At 38.9% G+C, this 17,678-nt stretch overlaps 1 protein-coding gene across 1 annotated transcript in view; it reads right to left on the reverse strand.

The window, feature by feature from the left end:
* Nucleotides 1–723: 723 nt before the first annotated feature.
* The window catches only part of CTDP1 (CTD phosphatase subunit 1), a 47,966-nt gene continuing 31,011 nt past the window's right edge, over nt 724–17,678 (reverse strand). The window contains exons 12-13 of the mRNA XM_083623746.1: nt 14,666–14,838; nt 724–1,736 (exon numbers count right to left, since the gene is read on the reverse strand). Of these exons, the coding sequence (XP_083479872.1) occupies nt 1,595–1,736; nt 14,666–14,838 (315 nt within the window). The 3' untranslated portion in view covers nt 724–1,594. The remainder of the gene's footprint in view (nt 1,737–14,665; nt 14,839–17,678) is intronic.

Genomic DNA, 17,678 nt, shown 5'->3' on the forward strand with positions numbered 1-17,678 from the left:
TTGGATGGGGAAAAGAACAAGGAAAAAATGTGAGAAAATACAAACACATTTATTGAAGCTTCATCCTTGCTGGAGATTAGAGGTAAGGAGCAAGTCCAGCCATCGCCAATCTGGTGCCATACAGATGTTTTAGACTACAACTCTCATCTGCCTCAGCTAGGGCAAGCTGAGCTACGTAATAGTGATATGCACAATGCTTTTTTATCCCCTCTTGACACGTGGTGAGATGCTTTTGAAAAAGAGAAGAACTTACAAAGATAGTTTGTCACAGCATGGGAACCAGTGGCTCAAAGGAATAAATTCCATTGAGCTACTGCAACCACCTTGCACAAAAGGCAAGGAAAAATCTGGATCCCAACCACATTTTTCACTGACAAACTACAGGTGACTCATCCCTTGACCTACACACACAATAAAAAGAGACTCCAACCCATCAAAATGTGGCTTGAACAATTTGACTAAACACATAAAACATCATCTGCTCAAACACAATCCTGTGATCAAACTGCTTTACAAGTATTTCCTGTCAATTCAATTAGCAAGCTCAACAGGAGGGGACAGCATGGAATGAGAGGATTTCTATCAAAGGCATTTTGATCTTATTCCAAAATATGTTGCTAATTATTTTCATAGAAGTATAATTTTGGAAAAGGTGCATCTTACTGCATGGAAGCAACCAAAACAGAAACATCAGCACAACAAATCATGAAATGAGCACAGAGCTTACAAAATGTATTTTTTTTATTATTAAATGAAAAGAATCTGTTTTGTAGATCAAATATGAAATAGAATGTACAAAAAACTTTACATCTGTCCTCTGAAAGAAATAAAATGCTATCAGGAATTCGCTAGCAGCAATTCCTTCCAAACACAACACAAAATGCATGAATATGTTTTATGGCAGTACAATACTACACAGAATAGCCTGTGCTAGAACTGCAATTACAGAGAAGTAAAGTTAAAAATCTAAATGGTCTCTCTCTAAAGGATACAAGTCCACAAAGTAACTTAAAAACATGGGAATCAACCATCATATATTCTCTTAGAAGCAAGTGGCAGGTAGGTTGAGTGCAGTGTTCACAAAGCTTGCATATAGCATTCTCAGTTCCTATACAAATATAAATTGTTCTTTATTTTTATTTTTAAAAATCTTTCTATTTGATAAGAATTCACTGTGAAGAAAACATATCCCGATCAAGATCTTTTGCTTCATCCATGCAATATATTCCTTAGGTATTCTTTCTGAAGCCTGGTACCCAAAGCTGTCATGGCAATAATTTTTTTAATGTTCAGATGCAAATCTTTGTACTAACGTCTCATATAATAAGGTTCTGCAGAGCTCTCACAACATGTCTTTGGCATCACACCAAGTCCCCCTTTAATACTTTTCCTTTAAAAAAGTATATATTCCTTTAGTAAAACACCCTAAAAACATCTTATTTCAGGTTTTGTAAAATAATGCATTATCACCTCCTTTGTTGCTTTGCAAAATATACACCATATTTCGGAGAGGAAAACAGGAAATGCCCACCATTGGAATTCTGAATGGTTGCAAAAAGAAACACATAATTACAAGTCCCCTCCCATATGGAGGTTACATAAAGTCATTCAGTTCGGCTTCCAGTGCTGCCGCCATCTCATCCGCTTCTGAGCTGCTGCCCTCCTCGTCATCATTGCTAGAGCCTTTGCTAGATTCACTGGCACCATCATCTTCATCCAGCTTTCGCTTATGACCCCTACAAATTCGGATACAGAAAATGGACATGATTAAAACAATATCCTTACGCAGTGCTATTTTTCTAGAAAAAGAGATGCTGGAACTCACCATGAACACCTCCCTTGTTCTCTTAGATTAGCAATGGTGCCCACCTGAGAGGTACCGGAAACAAGTTTCTGTGAGTTTTGGCTTAAAAAAGCTGTGTCTTTAACTGCCTAATAGTGTAGTCTTCAAATGGAAGATGGCAAGCAGCAGAATCCCTCCCCCAAATATTTCAAAGCTTTTACACTGAGAAGAAAGGTCAATCTCTAAGCACATAACATTTTCTAAGTGCGGTATAGAGATTGAGACGACAGTCCCTCACAATATAAGAGACATGAAATAAAAGACGAAGAAAGCAAGCAAATACAGGGACTGAATCTTGAATTTACACAATCTCAGCAGTGTCATTTGAACATACAACCCAGCAACCTTAGTCCACTGGCCAATGGCAGAAGCCAAAATGTGATTTATTTTAGGTCTGGAAGCCCAAGGAAAGTATAAAAAGACTGTATTCAAAAGAAAGGCATCACTTGCAGTATGATGATGCACTTAAAAGTTCCGAAACTGAAACTGACCCCCCCCACCTCCCCATTACAGGCTATGATAAATTCTAGTTTCAGGGAGATCACTTTCTACAAATTTTGTAGCAAAGCATTTACTGTCTGACCTTGCCCCATACTGGACAATTAATGTGCTCAGGTTTAGAGAGAATTGACCTTGTTATTTTGTTGTTCTTTTTGGTATATTTTGAATTTTTCTGCATTCAATTATCCCTAGAAGCAGAGCCAAGTAATGTCAAACACAAAATACCTATCATAAGAGATGATATGGATGCAACAAACACAGTGTCAAAATCATAGCAATCAAGAAAACCTCACCCTGTTACACTTCCCCCTCTTCTCTGCTGCATCTCCCAACACTGGTGCTCTAATAAATATGCATGTTACTCTCCAATGTCTAAGGAGCCTGTGGTGCATTGCTTTAATACTGTAGGGTAAGGTTTTTTTCAATGAATCCGGGGACACTTCTGAACTTCAGTAGGAATGATAGGATTTTGTATGGGGACTGATTTGTAAATCTGGGGACTGTCCCTGGGAAACAGGGACATCTGGTAACCTTTGGGCATGGAAGTACACACCCTATAGAAAATGAATTTCCTTGCATAATGGACTCTTGAATAAATAGTCCTGAAACCCTAATGCTCCCTTGAGATGCATCAATATTTCCATTTTAGGTTACTGCACTAAACAGAATTAGGACCCGCAAGTTCCTGAAAGCCTTTCTGCTCCCCTAGTTAAGAATAAAATTTCATTTATTTGAATCATATTGGTATAGAAAACCAGTTTCACCAACTTTGCTACGAGAGTGTGAACTGTTCTTGCTGGAACTGTAATCACTGCTAATTAATGAGCCACAGAGATGCCAAGTTACAAGTGGCACTACATAATGTTCCGAAATGTAGTCCAAAAAGTCTCTACTGTACTGTCTTGCCAACATAAAAGACAAAATAAAACATGGAAGGTTTGTGCAAGTACTATTCATTACCATTAAGCTGATAGCCAAGATAAATGCGTATTTGTTCCCATGTCTGGCATTTTGCAAAGGGTAAAGCTCATGACACACTTTACACAGCACACAAATTTGCCACTCGTTTCCCTTGTGTCACTTGGAGAATACCATAATGCAGCCTTCACCAAGCTGGTGCCCTCTAGCTGTTTTAGACCACAGTTCCCAACAGCCCTAGCCAGCAGGCAGGTTGGGCAAGGCTGCTATGTCTGAAGGAGGAATGCAAATATGTAAAAACGGTGCATGCGTGTGTGTTATACTGAGTAGCCAGAGCTAGTCCCGTCTCCAAACATTATAGGTGTTTTTGGGGCATTGGGTGAATGAGCCTAAAACCTGCACATTGCCTAAGTGTAAATTGGCCCCAATACCTCCTCCACTGTCTAGTAGTGGATGGCAAATGGTGGGGGAAATCCCACGCTGCACTGTGGGTTTTGTACTACCTCTGAATACCAGTTGCTAATCTATGGCCTTTTAAGCTGTGTGTGTGCTGGATAACGTTATTTTTTGTGGTATGTATTTTTGTGTTTTTATATTGTAAACTGCCCTGTGATCATCAGATGAAGGGAGGTATGGAAATTATAACAACAACAACGTTGCGGTGGGGTCATATAGAATCCTATACAGTGGTACCTCGGGTGAAGAACTTAATTAGTTCTGGAGATCCATTCTTAACCTGAAACTGTTCTTAACCTGAAGCACCACTTTAGCTAATGGGGCCTCCCGCTGCTGCCGCGCCACCACTGCGCGATTTCTGTTCTCATCCTGAAGCAAAGTTCTTAACCCAAGGTACTATTTCTGGGTTAGCGGAGTCTGTAACCTGAAGCGTCTGTAACCTGAAGCATCTGTAATCTGAGGTACCACTGTAATTGCAAAGATGGAAGGGACAACATGGGTCATCTAGTCCAACCCCCGGCAACACAGGCATTTTTTTGCCCAAGGTGGGCGTGAACCCATGACCCTGAGATTCAGACTCTCACGCTCTACCAAGTGAGCTATCCCAAAGCTGCCTGTGAGAACAGAATGCTGAACTAGATGGGTCTTTGGTCTTATCCAACAGACCTTCCCTTTGAGTTTCTGATGCTTAATATGAGGAACAGTACTGACTTTCAGAAAGGGGAGGCTAACTCCCTCAGTTTAAAAAAGCCACACCAGTTATGAGCCGAACTCAAACTGGTAATTAGTTTGGCTCAATGACTCCCTGCCCTCCCTGTTTTCGATCCAAAACATGACTTGAAAAAGGTGGCAGGAACCACCAGCAGGGGATATTTTCATTACCTTCTGTGATTCTAGTAATACAATGGAAGCTTCAGAGCATGCTCAGAAGCTTTTCATCACATCAGAGAACTATAGTTCAATTCATTCTGGCAGAATCTATTCTACTCTTTTCCTTTCTGCCCCTCAGAAAAGAATATGAGATTTCCTCCCCTGACTGGCAGGAAGCAAGAGGAAGAGAATAAGAAGAACTGGGAAATAGCGAAGGCTTGTTTTCATTCTAGATTTCCCATTTCCTAGTGCAGCGCACACAGCATATTTCTTCTTCATACTCTATGTACCCTGAGAGGTCCTATATCCTCTTCCCAGCAGAATTAGTGAGCTGGGCACATGCTTCTCCACCTTGCTGTCTCCTTCCTGTGTGTCAAGCATGCTGAAAAGCAAGTGACAGCACACAAGGAAAGAAAGCTTAATGGTGTAAATCTTCTGACACAAGTACATACTAATTGCAGTTAAATACTTTCCTGGGAAATCCAAGGGAAAATAATGTCTCCTGATGTAACTCAAATATTGTTTTTAATTATCCTGAGGTGCAATCATGCTAGGGTAGCTCTGGGAGGATGCTGCAAAAGCTCCCATACTTGCATATTTCAACTGTGTACACTCTTAGATCAGCTCCTTACAAAAGATGCAGGAATTGGTGCCACAATCAGACACCAAAATACCTAGCGTGAGAAATGCAATTAACACCTTAATTGAGGTCCTTTAATATTTTGCTCATAAAGGTTTTCACAATCAAATCTCCCTTAACAATATTTTTTCTTTCCTCTGAGTTCCTATAACAAGCAAGCAACATAGTGATGAAATGATAATAAAAATGTATTAAAAAATGATTAATGGAAATTATCCCAAGTAATAGGGAAAAATGATAGGCTCATGGCTTGTTAAAACAGCATTCCCACAGCCTGTACAGAATTTTATGAGAACGGCTTTACTTGCCTTGTCTCCAGTTGTTGTTCTTTAAAAGTGACCTGTAATGCCCCCTCTGTCTCCTTCTCTATCAAAAGGAGCTGATCCTTCCTTTGCAACATGTCAGGAGAATCACAGGGAAAGAGAGCTGTTCATATTTGGGTCTAGAGCTGGGATTGTGGCCATAGTTTGCCCATATGCGATTTACAGAAACAATGATGAATAACAAATGCTCACATAACCGAGATTCTGCCTCTGTCTTTATATCTTCCTTGAGTAGAAAAGAGGTCTGTATATTAGTTGTAGTACTTAACTTTATCCTAATAAAAATAAACATGATAATAAAATGTTTGCCCAGGGCTGCAGTCTTCAATGTATTCAGACATAAACATCCCTGTTTAATTTATATTACTATATTTAATTGTCTTCCCTTAGGGGGTTTCTTGGATCTCTTCACATTAAATCTCTGATGCTGCAATATATGATAGAAGCACCTGGGAGTAAGACCCACTGAATTCAGTGGCTTACTTCTGAATAGACATGTATACAATTGCACTGCTATTTTCTAACTTACTCTTGTATGCGTTTTGATGTATAACCAAATTCATCTATATATGCATGGATTCACTTCAGTCAATCCCCATAGTACAATTCAGGGCATATTACACTGAAAGCAACTAGTCCAACATCAGTGTGCAGACATTTTAAGTGTTTACTTTTGTGCCAAAGAGCCATTAAACATTATAGTGGTCAGGATTAATGCACTTCAGTTATTACAAAGAGCTGAATGGTACATTTTAGAGTTCATTAGGAAAACTATGTTAGATGCATTTCTGATATCATGAACAATTTTTGTATACTACAGATTACCAATGCTCAATTTAAAACCTAGTGGTTTTTTAAAAATAAAAAATGGAGTTATAAAAGCATTCCACAATAAATGTTACTTGGAATCACTTGGAATCAGTACGATACATAGAATACTTAACGTATTAGCTTGCCTTGCACAGATTACAACAGGCTACAAAAAGAGAGCAGGAAAAAGCAAATAACACATTGCTAAGGGTCAGTGAACAGGCTTGATTAGTTTTCCTGAAAAAGCAAATCTCCATTTCAGACTAACTTATTTAAAAACCTATGCAGCCCCACAACTCATGGCAAAAATACTTCAACACAGCAAACAATAGATGGGATCTGTTCCTAACATATTTGGGTGGCTCAAGTATGCTATGTCACATACTGCAAAAAATGGGGAAACATTCTAGCACCATATGCCAATCCTATCCTCACCTTGAGATCATGTTATCATGACATACTTCCTTAGCAGGGCTGACCCAAACATCAGATTGAGACAGTCACGTGCTGAGGGGCTCAGAGCCAGGAGAGTTGTGTGTGTCACATGATCTGCTCCATATGCCCTAAGCTAGTCTGCTACCCTCTGAATCAATGGAGAAGGTCATCTCATAATCACTGTTTAGGTAAGATTCAAGTGTCTGTCTAGTTGCTTTCTGCATACAGAATGGAAAGACGAGGGCGCAATCTTGCCTTTGCCCCTGGCAGCAAGTAATATTGGGGTAGTCCGGTTTCTTTGTAATACTTTACAACATCAGGTTTTGTTTTGGGTATTTTATTTTTGTTAGCTCCCAAAAGCTACCCTTGTCAAAATCCCAGGCTTAATTTAACACTATGTCTACTGTCACTATCTATCATTCTGCAGTTTTTGACATATAATTAACCTAAATAGCAGCTGTGTCAATTAGATAGCACATCAGAGTTAAATACAAGCTAGTAATGGTAGGGGGGTGGGAAGTGTTCCTTGCATATACCTTTGACAACTTTCATTGTACTTTTCATATAATAGCAATGGATACTGAAAAGGTATTTCCATGCTTATTTTAGTGTCTTGTCTCTAAGAAAATCCCAGAGCTTGTATTATATTGCTTTTCATGACATGTTCCCAGAAAGAGATTGAATAAGAATTTGAGTTTGTACTTGGCAAAACTGTTTCAGTCTCAGTTGTTCTTGGATTCATTAGGAGGCCTTGGAGAAGCTAGTTATTTCAACTTTCTGTTTCAAAGGCTGTATGATACTCAATTACCTGTTAGGACTATAATGTGAATGAAAGACACTGGGTAGTATAAAAGTATCCAGTTAGCTTAACTGGTTTTTCTACATCGTAGAAGAACTTTTTTAAAAAAAGAGGTCTGTGAAAACATCTGGATTTTGGAAATAGAAAATTAACCTGAAATATGGTAATCATGTTACCTTCATGTAAAGTACCTGACATTTTGTTGTCAATGCGACATGGGAGCTTGCATAATACTTCAAACAAAAGTCACAGCCAAACAGCTTGTTGTTATGTCTTGGGATAATTCTAGCAATTTTAAATTCAAGGTTCAGATGGGAATCTGTGTATGAGAGATTGACAAGCCATCTCAGTCCTACTCAGCATTCAAGTAGCAGGAATAATTTTATCTAATTTAGTCTACAGAATGGGGAAAGTGGCAATTCTATTGTAAGTTAGCATTTCGGTTGCCTGTTCCTCCTACAATTCCTGTTTAAGTTCCTGATTGCATACCACTTTGATGGGACTCCTATAATGTATTGTGGAATTTTAAAGAGAAATACATTGCTGCTTCCATAACCAAGAAAACTATTCTGAGGAACCAGCGTAGGCAGCATCAATATTAATCAATAAGGCCACCTTTCACTAAAAAAGGGTCAAAGATCCATTAAATGAACAAACTTAACACTGTTAGGATATGGTCCAATTACACTAGCTGTCTTTATGGGTATTATAAAGGAATCCATACACAGCACACCATTTTTTTGTTTCTGATCTTAAAAACTTACAAACTCTGCTAACCTGGAAGAGTTACCTTGAGTTGAGAACTTTGCCCCAGGATGAGAACGGAAATCATGTGCCGGCGGCGCAGCGGCGGCAAGAGGCCCCATTAGTGAAAGCACGCCTCTAGTTAAGAACAGTTTCAGGTTAAGAACGGACCTCGGAACGAATTAAGTTTGTAACTAGAGGTACCACTGTACTTCTAAGCCACTATTGCTTACTTTCAACCTCAGAACAAAACAATGGCTACATTCACAGGGGTTAAACAGGGGAAGCCTCCTGCAGTTTGGTCAAACTCATGCTGGTAGCTTCGAGAACACTGTCCAACCATCTCATCCTGTGTCGTCCCCTTCTCCTTGTGCCCTCCATCTTTCCCAACATCAGGGTCTTTTCCAGGCAGTCTTCTCTTCTCATGAGGTGGCCAAAGTATTGGAGACTCAGCTTCAGGATCTGTCCTTCCAGTGAGCACTCAGGGCTGATTTCCTTAAGAATGGAGAGGTTTGATCTTCTTGCACTCCATGGGACTCTCAAGAGTCTCCTCCAGCACCATAATTCAAAAGCATCAATTCTTCGGCGATCGGCCTTCTTTATGGTCCAGCTCTCACTTCCATAGTCAGCAGATCAGTAGAAATTCCCAAAAATGACGAGGAAAAATGTTCCTACTGTGATTATCACTCCCCCCCTCCATCATTCTTTTTGCTGGCATTGCCTTTTTCTGTGAAGAAATCACTGTTTGGAGTTTTATTTGGCATTTTTTTGCCACGTCTGACCTTCACACATGCCACGACTATTGTCTCAAAGCCAAGTCATACTGAGGCTAACAACGCTCAAGATCAAGCTATGATAAAAGGGTCTTTTAAAGTTCTCTTTAAACCCATGAGAGCTTTCCTTACATAACTGAAACAACTTTGACAGCACTTGAGTCTCAGGACATTAAGAAGATAAGACATATTTACGCAGTATTAAAATAAAAAGAGAGAAAATATTTTTGAAGCAACATAGCACTTAAAGTTCAAGTCATATTAACTGTACTTTTTATTCAAAGCAGGAAGTAAACTCACTATTTAGCATTGATGTAGTGCTAAGATGATAGGCATTGTAGAGAAGTAATAATTCCTGCCCTGAGGTCTAATAATATTCATGAGACAGAAAGTAGCAAAAAAGGAGATACTTGGCCATAGATTTATAATTAGAAGTAGAGACAAGATTGGGAAGAGTGACATGGGAGTGGAGGAGGTAAAATAAATAAAGGACACTTCAGAAAAGACTTTTGACTATGGAGGAGGAACTTGAATGAAACTACATTCTCCAACAGTGACAGAAATATTATAAGCTTAAATTTCATTGCTCTGTTTCAGACATCAGCAAAACACCTAGGAATGTTATGCTGGGATGACAGTGAGGAGGAGAGCAGGGATGGGAGAGGAGACATGACATGACAGAAAACTAGACATCAGCAAGTAGCAGCAAAACACATGAGAGTGAATCAACAATTTTGAGAGCCATGACAGATGAATGAAGGGGGTAAGGACTGTGGCACATATGAGAATAAGGAAAGATGATGCGGTGGATCAACTGAAGCGTAGAATAAAGAAATCAGCTTTTGGCATATCACACATGCCAAAAACGTTGTAGTTTTTAGTGCTTTTCCAGAATGGCTGCACTATTTATATTAGGCCAAGAGTTTGAAATCAGGGGTGGGGAGTTCTAATCCTCTTTTTATCTTCGAGGAGGAACTACTGAATATCTGAGCTGGCTCTAGTAGTTTATCACTTTAAGGAATTAAGAATTTGGAACTCATGGGCAAAGCTCTACTAAGTATAAAAAACAGTTTTGCACCTGTATTTTTTGTTCAACAACAAAAAAGAAAAATGCTGAAGAAAGATGCAAGAATATTTTAAATCTATCACTTGCGCACCATGCATACTTTAAATCGTACCATCCTCTGTCAAGTGATATCAATGCAGTAAAGAACTTAGTAGAATTCAAAGGTTAGATTCTTTGTACAGATAATGAAATTCTCTAAGGATAAATCAAAGGGGATATAAGTCATCATGCTCACATTCATGACCTAGAAAGAAAAACTAGGTATGCTTTTCTTAACTATCCTACTGCAACTAGAGTGGTTTGGGAATGTTACAGTAGAATAACATCTGGGTATCTAACTACGTTTTGGCTTTTGTCTCTTTTTGTCTCTGAAAATCTTCCAGCTTAAAAATGTGTTTATTTTGACGCAGATATATTTTATCTGTGTTAAGTTCCAGGAAAGAATTTGACCTCCATTCTCATTGTAAAAGAACAATAGAAATATTGATTAACAGACATTTCCAGAGTTCTGTTGCATATATGCACTTTTAGAATCTATTCATCACCCATTCATTACTACAATATGAAAAATGACCCAGACAATTATTTTTCAAATTTATAATATGGGTGCATTTTTCCTGTAAAAGAATGGTTCCCCCCTTATGAATTCATGAATCATGGCTTGTGCCCTATATACCACCCTATGGTTTTTCCTGCATCCAAGATCTATTAAATTACTTGAAAGGAAAAGGAACGACTTGCTATTATTGGGGTTGGTAGTGTATATGCCATTGTTTTATGAAGCTCTTAAATCCCAACATCTCATCCTGTGATCTTTACTTGTCCAGCTCTACCACTTTCAGCTGTCCCTCAAGAACTCTTGCTCGAATACTATGACCTTTCTTCCTCCTTCCCCTTCCCCCTGGAACTGCTTTTAAAGAAAACTTTCTTTACCTGCTTACTCTCCTTTCTCTGTTGCTTCCCATGGAAGTAAGCTGCTATGAGTAAGGACCAACTGAGCAATCCTTGCTGTTACATGCCTAGTTTGATCCTATATGACATGACGGGGAGGGTGGGGAGAAGCTGTGCAGGGGGAATCAGGAGGAAAGGTGGGATTAAAAAACTAATAAATTTTAAAAAGTGCCCAGCCTAAATAGCTTCCTGTTCATATTCCTGAGTGAAAAGTGCTCAGCTGCCTACAACTTACAGAATTAGCCTTCCATATCAATAGTTCATTCCTGCAATCTCTTTGGATAACTTGGCCAAGTTATAAATGGCAAGAAATGACACTATTTGAAAATCCTATTAAACATCTTGAGAAACAAAACATCAAACCAATGTAGTCTTGACTGGATTGTATAACTGCAAAATTGGGAGTCTGCTGCAGTGTAGTATGTAGGACAATGACCTAAGAGTATTTTTCTTATTGAAGAGGATGCTATGAAACGTTTTGTCCAAAATGAGGTTTTGCAGCCCGTTGTAAATCATAACAGTATTATTCATGAGCTTGCATCCCATCAAGTTGTAGATCTATGGAAACTGTCAAGTGATAGAAGAAAGAAAAATGTATAGACAACAGACGGTGAAGTTAATAAATTGTTCTGGTGGAATACATTTGTCTTCCTTAGAAATAGCCTTTAGAGGCTGGCTATATATAGGTAACTTTTTGGTATAAGGACACTGGCAGAGAAAAGTGCAACAGAATCTCATCCGTCTTCTCTTTTTCAGCAATTTCTTTGAAGTTTTGGACAACAGGTGAGTCTTTTTTTTTAATATGGTACATATGACTCTTGCTGCTATTTATTTGACCACTGTTGAAACTGCAAGCACTCATAACATTGCGTGTGGAGGAGAATCCACGTGTAATTCTCATGAGATAAACTTCTGTTCCATCTGATGGTGCACTCTAATTCTGCAGAGAAATTATGGGAGCGTCTCAACTAAAGAGGAATGAGGAGGAACTACCCACATGGAGAAGCATCATAGATGTTTTCCATTCCCAAGCTCTTTGAGAAACTCCCAAGAGCTCATGGGGAATGTGCATGTTCCAACATATTTTGGAAGATCCATAATGTATTCCCTGTTCTTTGTTTTCAAAAAACTAGTGCTTAATGAACTCTGACCTTGTTTAGATTAATAAATAATTAGAATATAAGAAAGTTCTATTATTGAGCAAATGCAGCTAAATGTAATAAATAAATGTTGTATCTCATTATGGAGAAGACTGACGTGTTTCCAACTTTGTATACTCCACAGGTGGTGAAAAGGAAAACAGTCAGGAGTTATAGTCAAAAAGCACATGCATTTCATGTGCATGAACAATGAAGTACTATGTTCTAAGAAATGTTGAAGTACAAAGGGTGAATTCATTATTCTGAGAAATGAGAGACTAGAGCAGTAATCCTATGGCAAGATTTGCTGGGCTGAGCAGCTTAATATGCAACCGATCTATGGCTCAGCTGCCTGATTCCCAGGTTGGCCAGTGTTAAGTCTGGCTCAGCAGAAGATATGCTGGCATAATGTGCTCATTCCAGCCTCAGTTGACCGAACCAAAGCTGGTGTAAGTACCTAAAAAGTGGTGTTCTGCAGATGGAACCAGAGGGGGAGGGGAACCTAGGCTGGATCCTAGGCCCATTCAGTTCCATCATGTGATCTGGCAAGCTGGCACTGAACACTATTTTAAAGGCTTGTTTTCCCTCTGCCAGACTTGAGCAGCTGCTGCTGCCTTGCTACTGAACCGGGTTTGGATCTGGTGTAACTTTATGCCAGCTAAACATACCCTGGCGTGCTTTACATCAGCTCTGTGTGCAAAGGATTACTCACTATGCAAATAGCTGTAACATTTCACAGAGGTTTGCCAAATCTCTTAAGATATGCAGGACTGGTTTTAGATGGAACAGCTAGCAAAGACTACCCTTAAAAAATGTAAAGGATCCTACTTGTGAATTATGATGTTAAACTCCCCAGATGTTTTAGAAGCTGCATCTGTCATCTTCACTTATGGGTTTACTAGCTTTCTGTAGGCAAAAAAGCATAAGGGAGGCTCTGAAGGTCTGTGCACAGAGCTGTTAATAAGAGTGCATGCTTTACAGTGCATGATAATTGGTAGTTTGGGGTCAAGCTAGCAGTCATGAGAGAATTGTTGCCACTGTTAAGGGTACACATCTTATTTCAAAATAGGTTTGAGTAATTTTATGTATTTATTATAGAAGCTGTATTGTGTGCCATATTATTGCCCTGACAGGCAGTACTATAATTTAGAGACCTGAAAAAGCACAGCATTTGCATATCATCTGGCCAAGCAAGCATTCATTTCTACAATAGATGTTAATAATATTTAACATGGTAGGAAACCTGGATAATATTCAAATATGTAGCTTTATTTGGTAAAAGCGCCATTGTTTCATGTTCTGAATTTTTAAACTACAATGTCTTCTAAAATTTAAAAAGCAAACCTGTGCTCAGTTTTGTAGGGAACTCCTGCAGACTTTAGCCAAAAAGCAAAATGGATAAGGCTTCAATCTTGTAGTCATACCTTGGTTCTCAAACAGAATCCATTCTGGAAGTCCATTCGACTTCCGAAAACATTCGAAAACCAAGGCACGGCTTCCAATCGGCTGCAGGAGCTTCCTGCACTCAATCAGAAGCCACGTCAGACGTTCGGGTTCCAAAGAACATTCACAAACCGGAACACTCACTTCTGGGTTTGCGGTGTTCGGGAGCCAAAACATTCGAGTCACAAGGCATTCGCGAACCAAGGTACGACTGTATATGCATAGAATTAAGCCCCACCAAACAAATTGGGACTTGACTCTGAGGAACCATAAACCAGGACTGCACTGTTTTGAGTGTGAAATTTCCTAGTCCAAACTTCACCTCGGTCATAACTTACACAGCGGCCATAGGTAAGGCACCATTTTCTCAGCCTTGGCTGTAACCACTGCAATACAGGGTAATACTGCCCTAACCTTACATGGTTACTATAAGGATTACTGAGACAGTTACTTTATTCAGATGCAACAGTAAACTATGATTTAGCATTATATGAACGAGCCTCAGGGTCATGCATTTCTCCTCTTTCCTGCTGCTGCCACAAGATTGCAGGCATTCCCCCTCAGTTTATCAACAGGCAATTTTGAATGTTAACATAAACTATGGTTTACTGTGACAGTAATAAGCAGCTGCAAGCCTTGGGTTCATGCACTTTCTTTCTTTCTTTCTCTTCTAGAATAGCTGTAATAAGAGATCAGAGGCTTTTGCATCTGTTTTTATATGTATAGAAACTGCACTTTAACATTTCATCTATACCCAAGGAACTATAGTTAATGTAAGCCCTGGTTATTTCATCCAAGTTCCAGGATCTTTAGCCTTTCTTATGCATAGCGGCAGAAATGCTTTGGAAGTCTGTTACATAATTTTTATATGCACTTTAAAGAAGTAGTAGGTGAAAGAAATATAATGCAGAGAACACCAACACTATTCATTTTAATAAGGTAAAGAGCACATACCTGGGTACACTGCCTGTCAAGCTTCTTTCACTTGAAGATGTCGAAGCAGGTCTCTCTTCTATTTTTACATTTACAGTTTCTTTTACTTTACTCTGTGGTGCTGCCTTTCCATCTCCTGTCTTCTTTTTTTCACTGTCGCTGTCGTCACTGCCTTCTCCCAATATGTCATCAACCTGCCAAATGATCAAGCGTTAGTAATGACACAACAGTTTAGCAGAACAATTGCACAATGACTGCATATCCTTATCAATGACTTTCTGATGCATCTTTTAAAATTCCAAGCTTCTCAGGGCAGCATAAGGCAATACAAAAATTAATGCAACAGTCAAATGAGAATAGAATACTGAGCAATTACATCTGTGAAAAAAGAGTATCTGCATTTTAATTTAATGTTTTAAATTGGATAAAACTGAATCAAATTAAATCACAACTTTGCCCCAATACTAAGTATGGAAAGTAAGCTACAGGAGAAGTTTCAATATGCACATGTTCTTGTTGATGTGTGGGGCATCAATAAATAATGATTGACTGCTTCCAAATCATAGTTGTTTAAAATTAATAGAAAACTTTTGAAAAAGGAAGAGTATATGACGGGATAGAGCGAGAGAGAATTCTACCCCCTATATATAGAGATCTATATATAGAGAACCAGAAAACATATGTAGTAAGAGATGAGTCTGAAAAAGCTCTTTAAAAGTTTTATCCACCACTTCTAAAGCATTCTTTTCTTTCAGGTTGTAGGAATGCTTGAATCAAAGACAGAATAACTTCAAAGCACCATATTTTTTGGATTGACAGAGCAAACTAGCACAGCAAGTAGGAGGTATTTTCTAAACTGGTATCCCATTGATGCTGCAATCATAATTATATGTACTATGAAGTTACCTCCTCTGATTTCAGTAAAATTTCAGAATAAATGTGCTTAGGATTGGACTACTGAGACAAAAATGGGATGCAGGTGGCGCTGTGGGTTAACCCGCAGGGCCTAGGACTTGCCGATCAGAAGGTCGGCGGTTCGAATCCCCGCAACGGGGTGAGCTCCCGTTGTTCGGTCCCAGCTCCTGCCAACCTAGCAGTTCGAAAGCACATCAAAGTGCAAGTAGATAAATAGGTACCGCTCTGGCGGGAAGGTAAACTGCGTTTCTGTGCACTGCTCTGGTTCGCCAGAAGCGGCTTAGTCATGCTGGCCACATGACCCGGAAGCCAGTAAAGCGAGATGAGCGCCGCAACCCCAGAGTCGGTCACGACTGGACCAAATGGTCAGGGGTACCTTTACCTTTACTGAGACAAAAAAGCCTGTGTCCACATTCTAGAGCTTGATATGACTGATACTCTATATGGATTAACACCTAAGACATATTTTCTAACGTACGTAATAAAAGTATCCAAAGCTGAAGGAACAGGGATATAATAATACCTGTCTAGAGAGAAATGTTTGCAATAACTTGTAATTCCATGTTGTACATTTAGGCAATGGCGAAAAACATTATTTGCTGCTATGATTAAATCCAACTGGAGATCATACTGAGGAAAAGAAAAGTGTGGAACTGTGTAATAAGATCTAAGAATTTTTCTGCTAACCCTAAATGAAAAGCAGCTACTATGATTCTTAACAAAAAAAATGTTTTATTAGATTACAACATACAACATTGTACACACATAAAATACAATACATCCAAAGTAATATCCCCAAAACCAAATAAGCAGTTATCCCACACAACCATTTGTGTAAACAAGAATGTAGTTTATGTTAACCAAAAAGTATTATATGTTTCATTTTAGTCACGTAGGTAAAAAAGCTGTACTGATCAGTTCTAAAAGAGTCTTTGTCCTTTATACCTAGTGCCAATTTTATTTTGTTAGACAATTTCCCCACAAGTGTTATTTAATAAATAATAATAATAATTTTTTATTTATACCCCGCCCATCTGGCTGAGTTTCCCCAGCCATTCTTTCCCCAGACAAACTTTATTATTATTTATTAAATTTGTGTATTGCCCTATATCCACAGGTCTCAGGGAGGTTCAAAGAAGCATTCTCCAAATTCTTGCTGCATCTTGTTATTACAAATCTGGCCACTAGTAAAAGAGAACTTATTAAAGCTTTAAAGCAGGCATAGGCAAACTCCAGCCCCCTAGATGTTTGGGACTACAATTCCCATCATCCCTAGCTAACAGGACCAGTGGTCAGGGATGATGGGAACTGTAGTCCCAAACATCTGGAGGGCCAGAGTTTGCCTATGCCTGCTTTAAACTGTAAGTACCTCCCATGAAAAGACTGAGCAGTGCGAGCTGTGGACATTCAAAGGCATTTTGTTTGGTAATTGCTTTTATTTCAACAAATATTTTCTATCAGAACTGAGGTCCATGCCCACCATGTATGTTGATTAGAGTATAGCAATACACTGTCAATAGAGAAGGTGTGGTGGAAGATAATTCATGTTGCTTGAAACTGCAAAGTTCTGTATTTTTTGCCTTTCGCTGAATAAATGCTCCTGCAGAAGTGTTTAATCATAACCGAGGATGGAAACCAGTTACAAGACATGCTGGCGCCCAATGTATTCCTCCAGCACTTGAAATGCAAGTACAGAAATAACTAACATCCTTGAAGCGAACTTATGTATAAATAAAAAATAACAGTGTCTTCTTGGTTATGCTAAATTGCACCTTACTCTTTAACACGCATTCAACCATTCTGCCATTTTAACGAGAGGGTAGTTTCACTAAATGTGATATCTGTTTTCCACATGCAGTTTAAGAATTAAGGTCCCTCCAGCATTTATGAGAACATTCCAAAGCTTACGTCAGCTATACAGGCATCTAACATACAGACTTAAGAAGTATATCATCCTCTCAGTTAAAGGCTTTAGAATAACAGAATCTGAACTAATTTCTAGTCTTTTTTCCCTTGTATTGCCTTTTTATCTCCAGAGCTCTCAGGCTGGCTTTTTATGTTACACCAGTAACTTTAACATAGCAGTCTCTCCACCACTACAAGGAAGACACAAAGGGGG

The sequence above is a fragment of the Podarcis filfolensis genome (genome assembly GCF_964270895.1).
Source record: "Podarcis filfolensis genome assembly, chromosome: 7".
Taxonomy (NCBI): Eukaryota; Metazoa; Chordata; class Lepidosauria; order Squamata; family Lacertidae; genus Podarcis; species Podarcis filfolensis.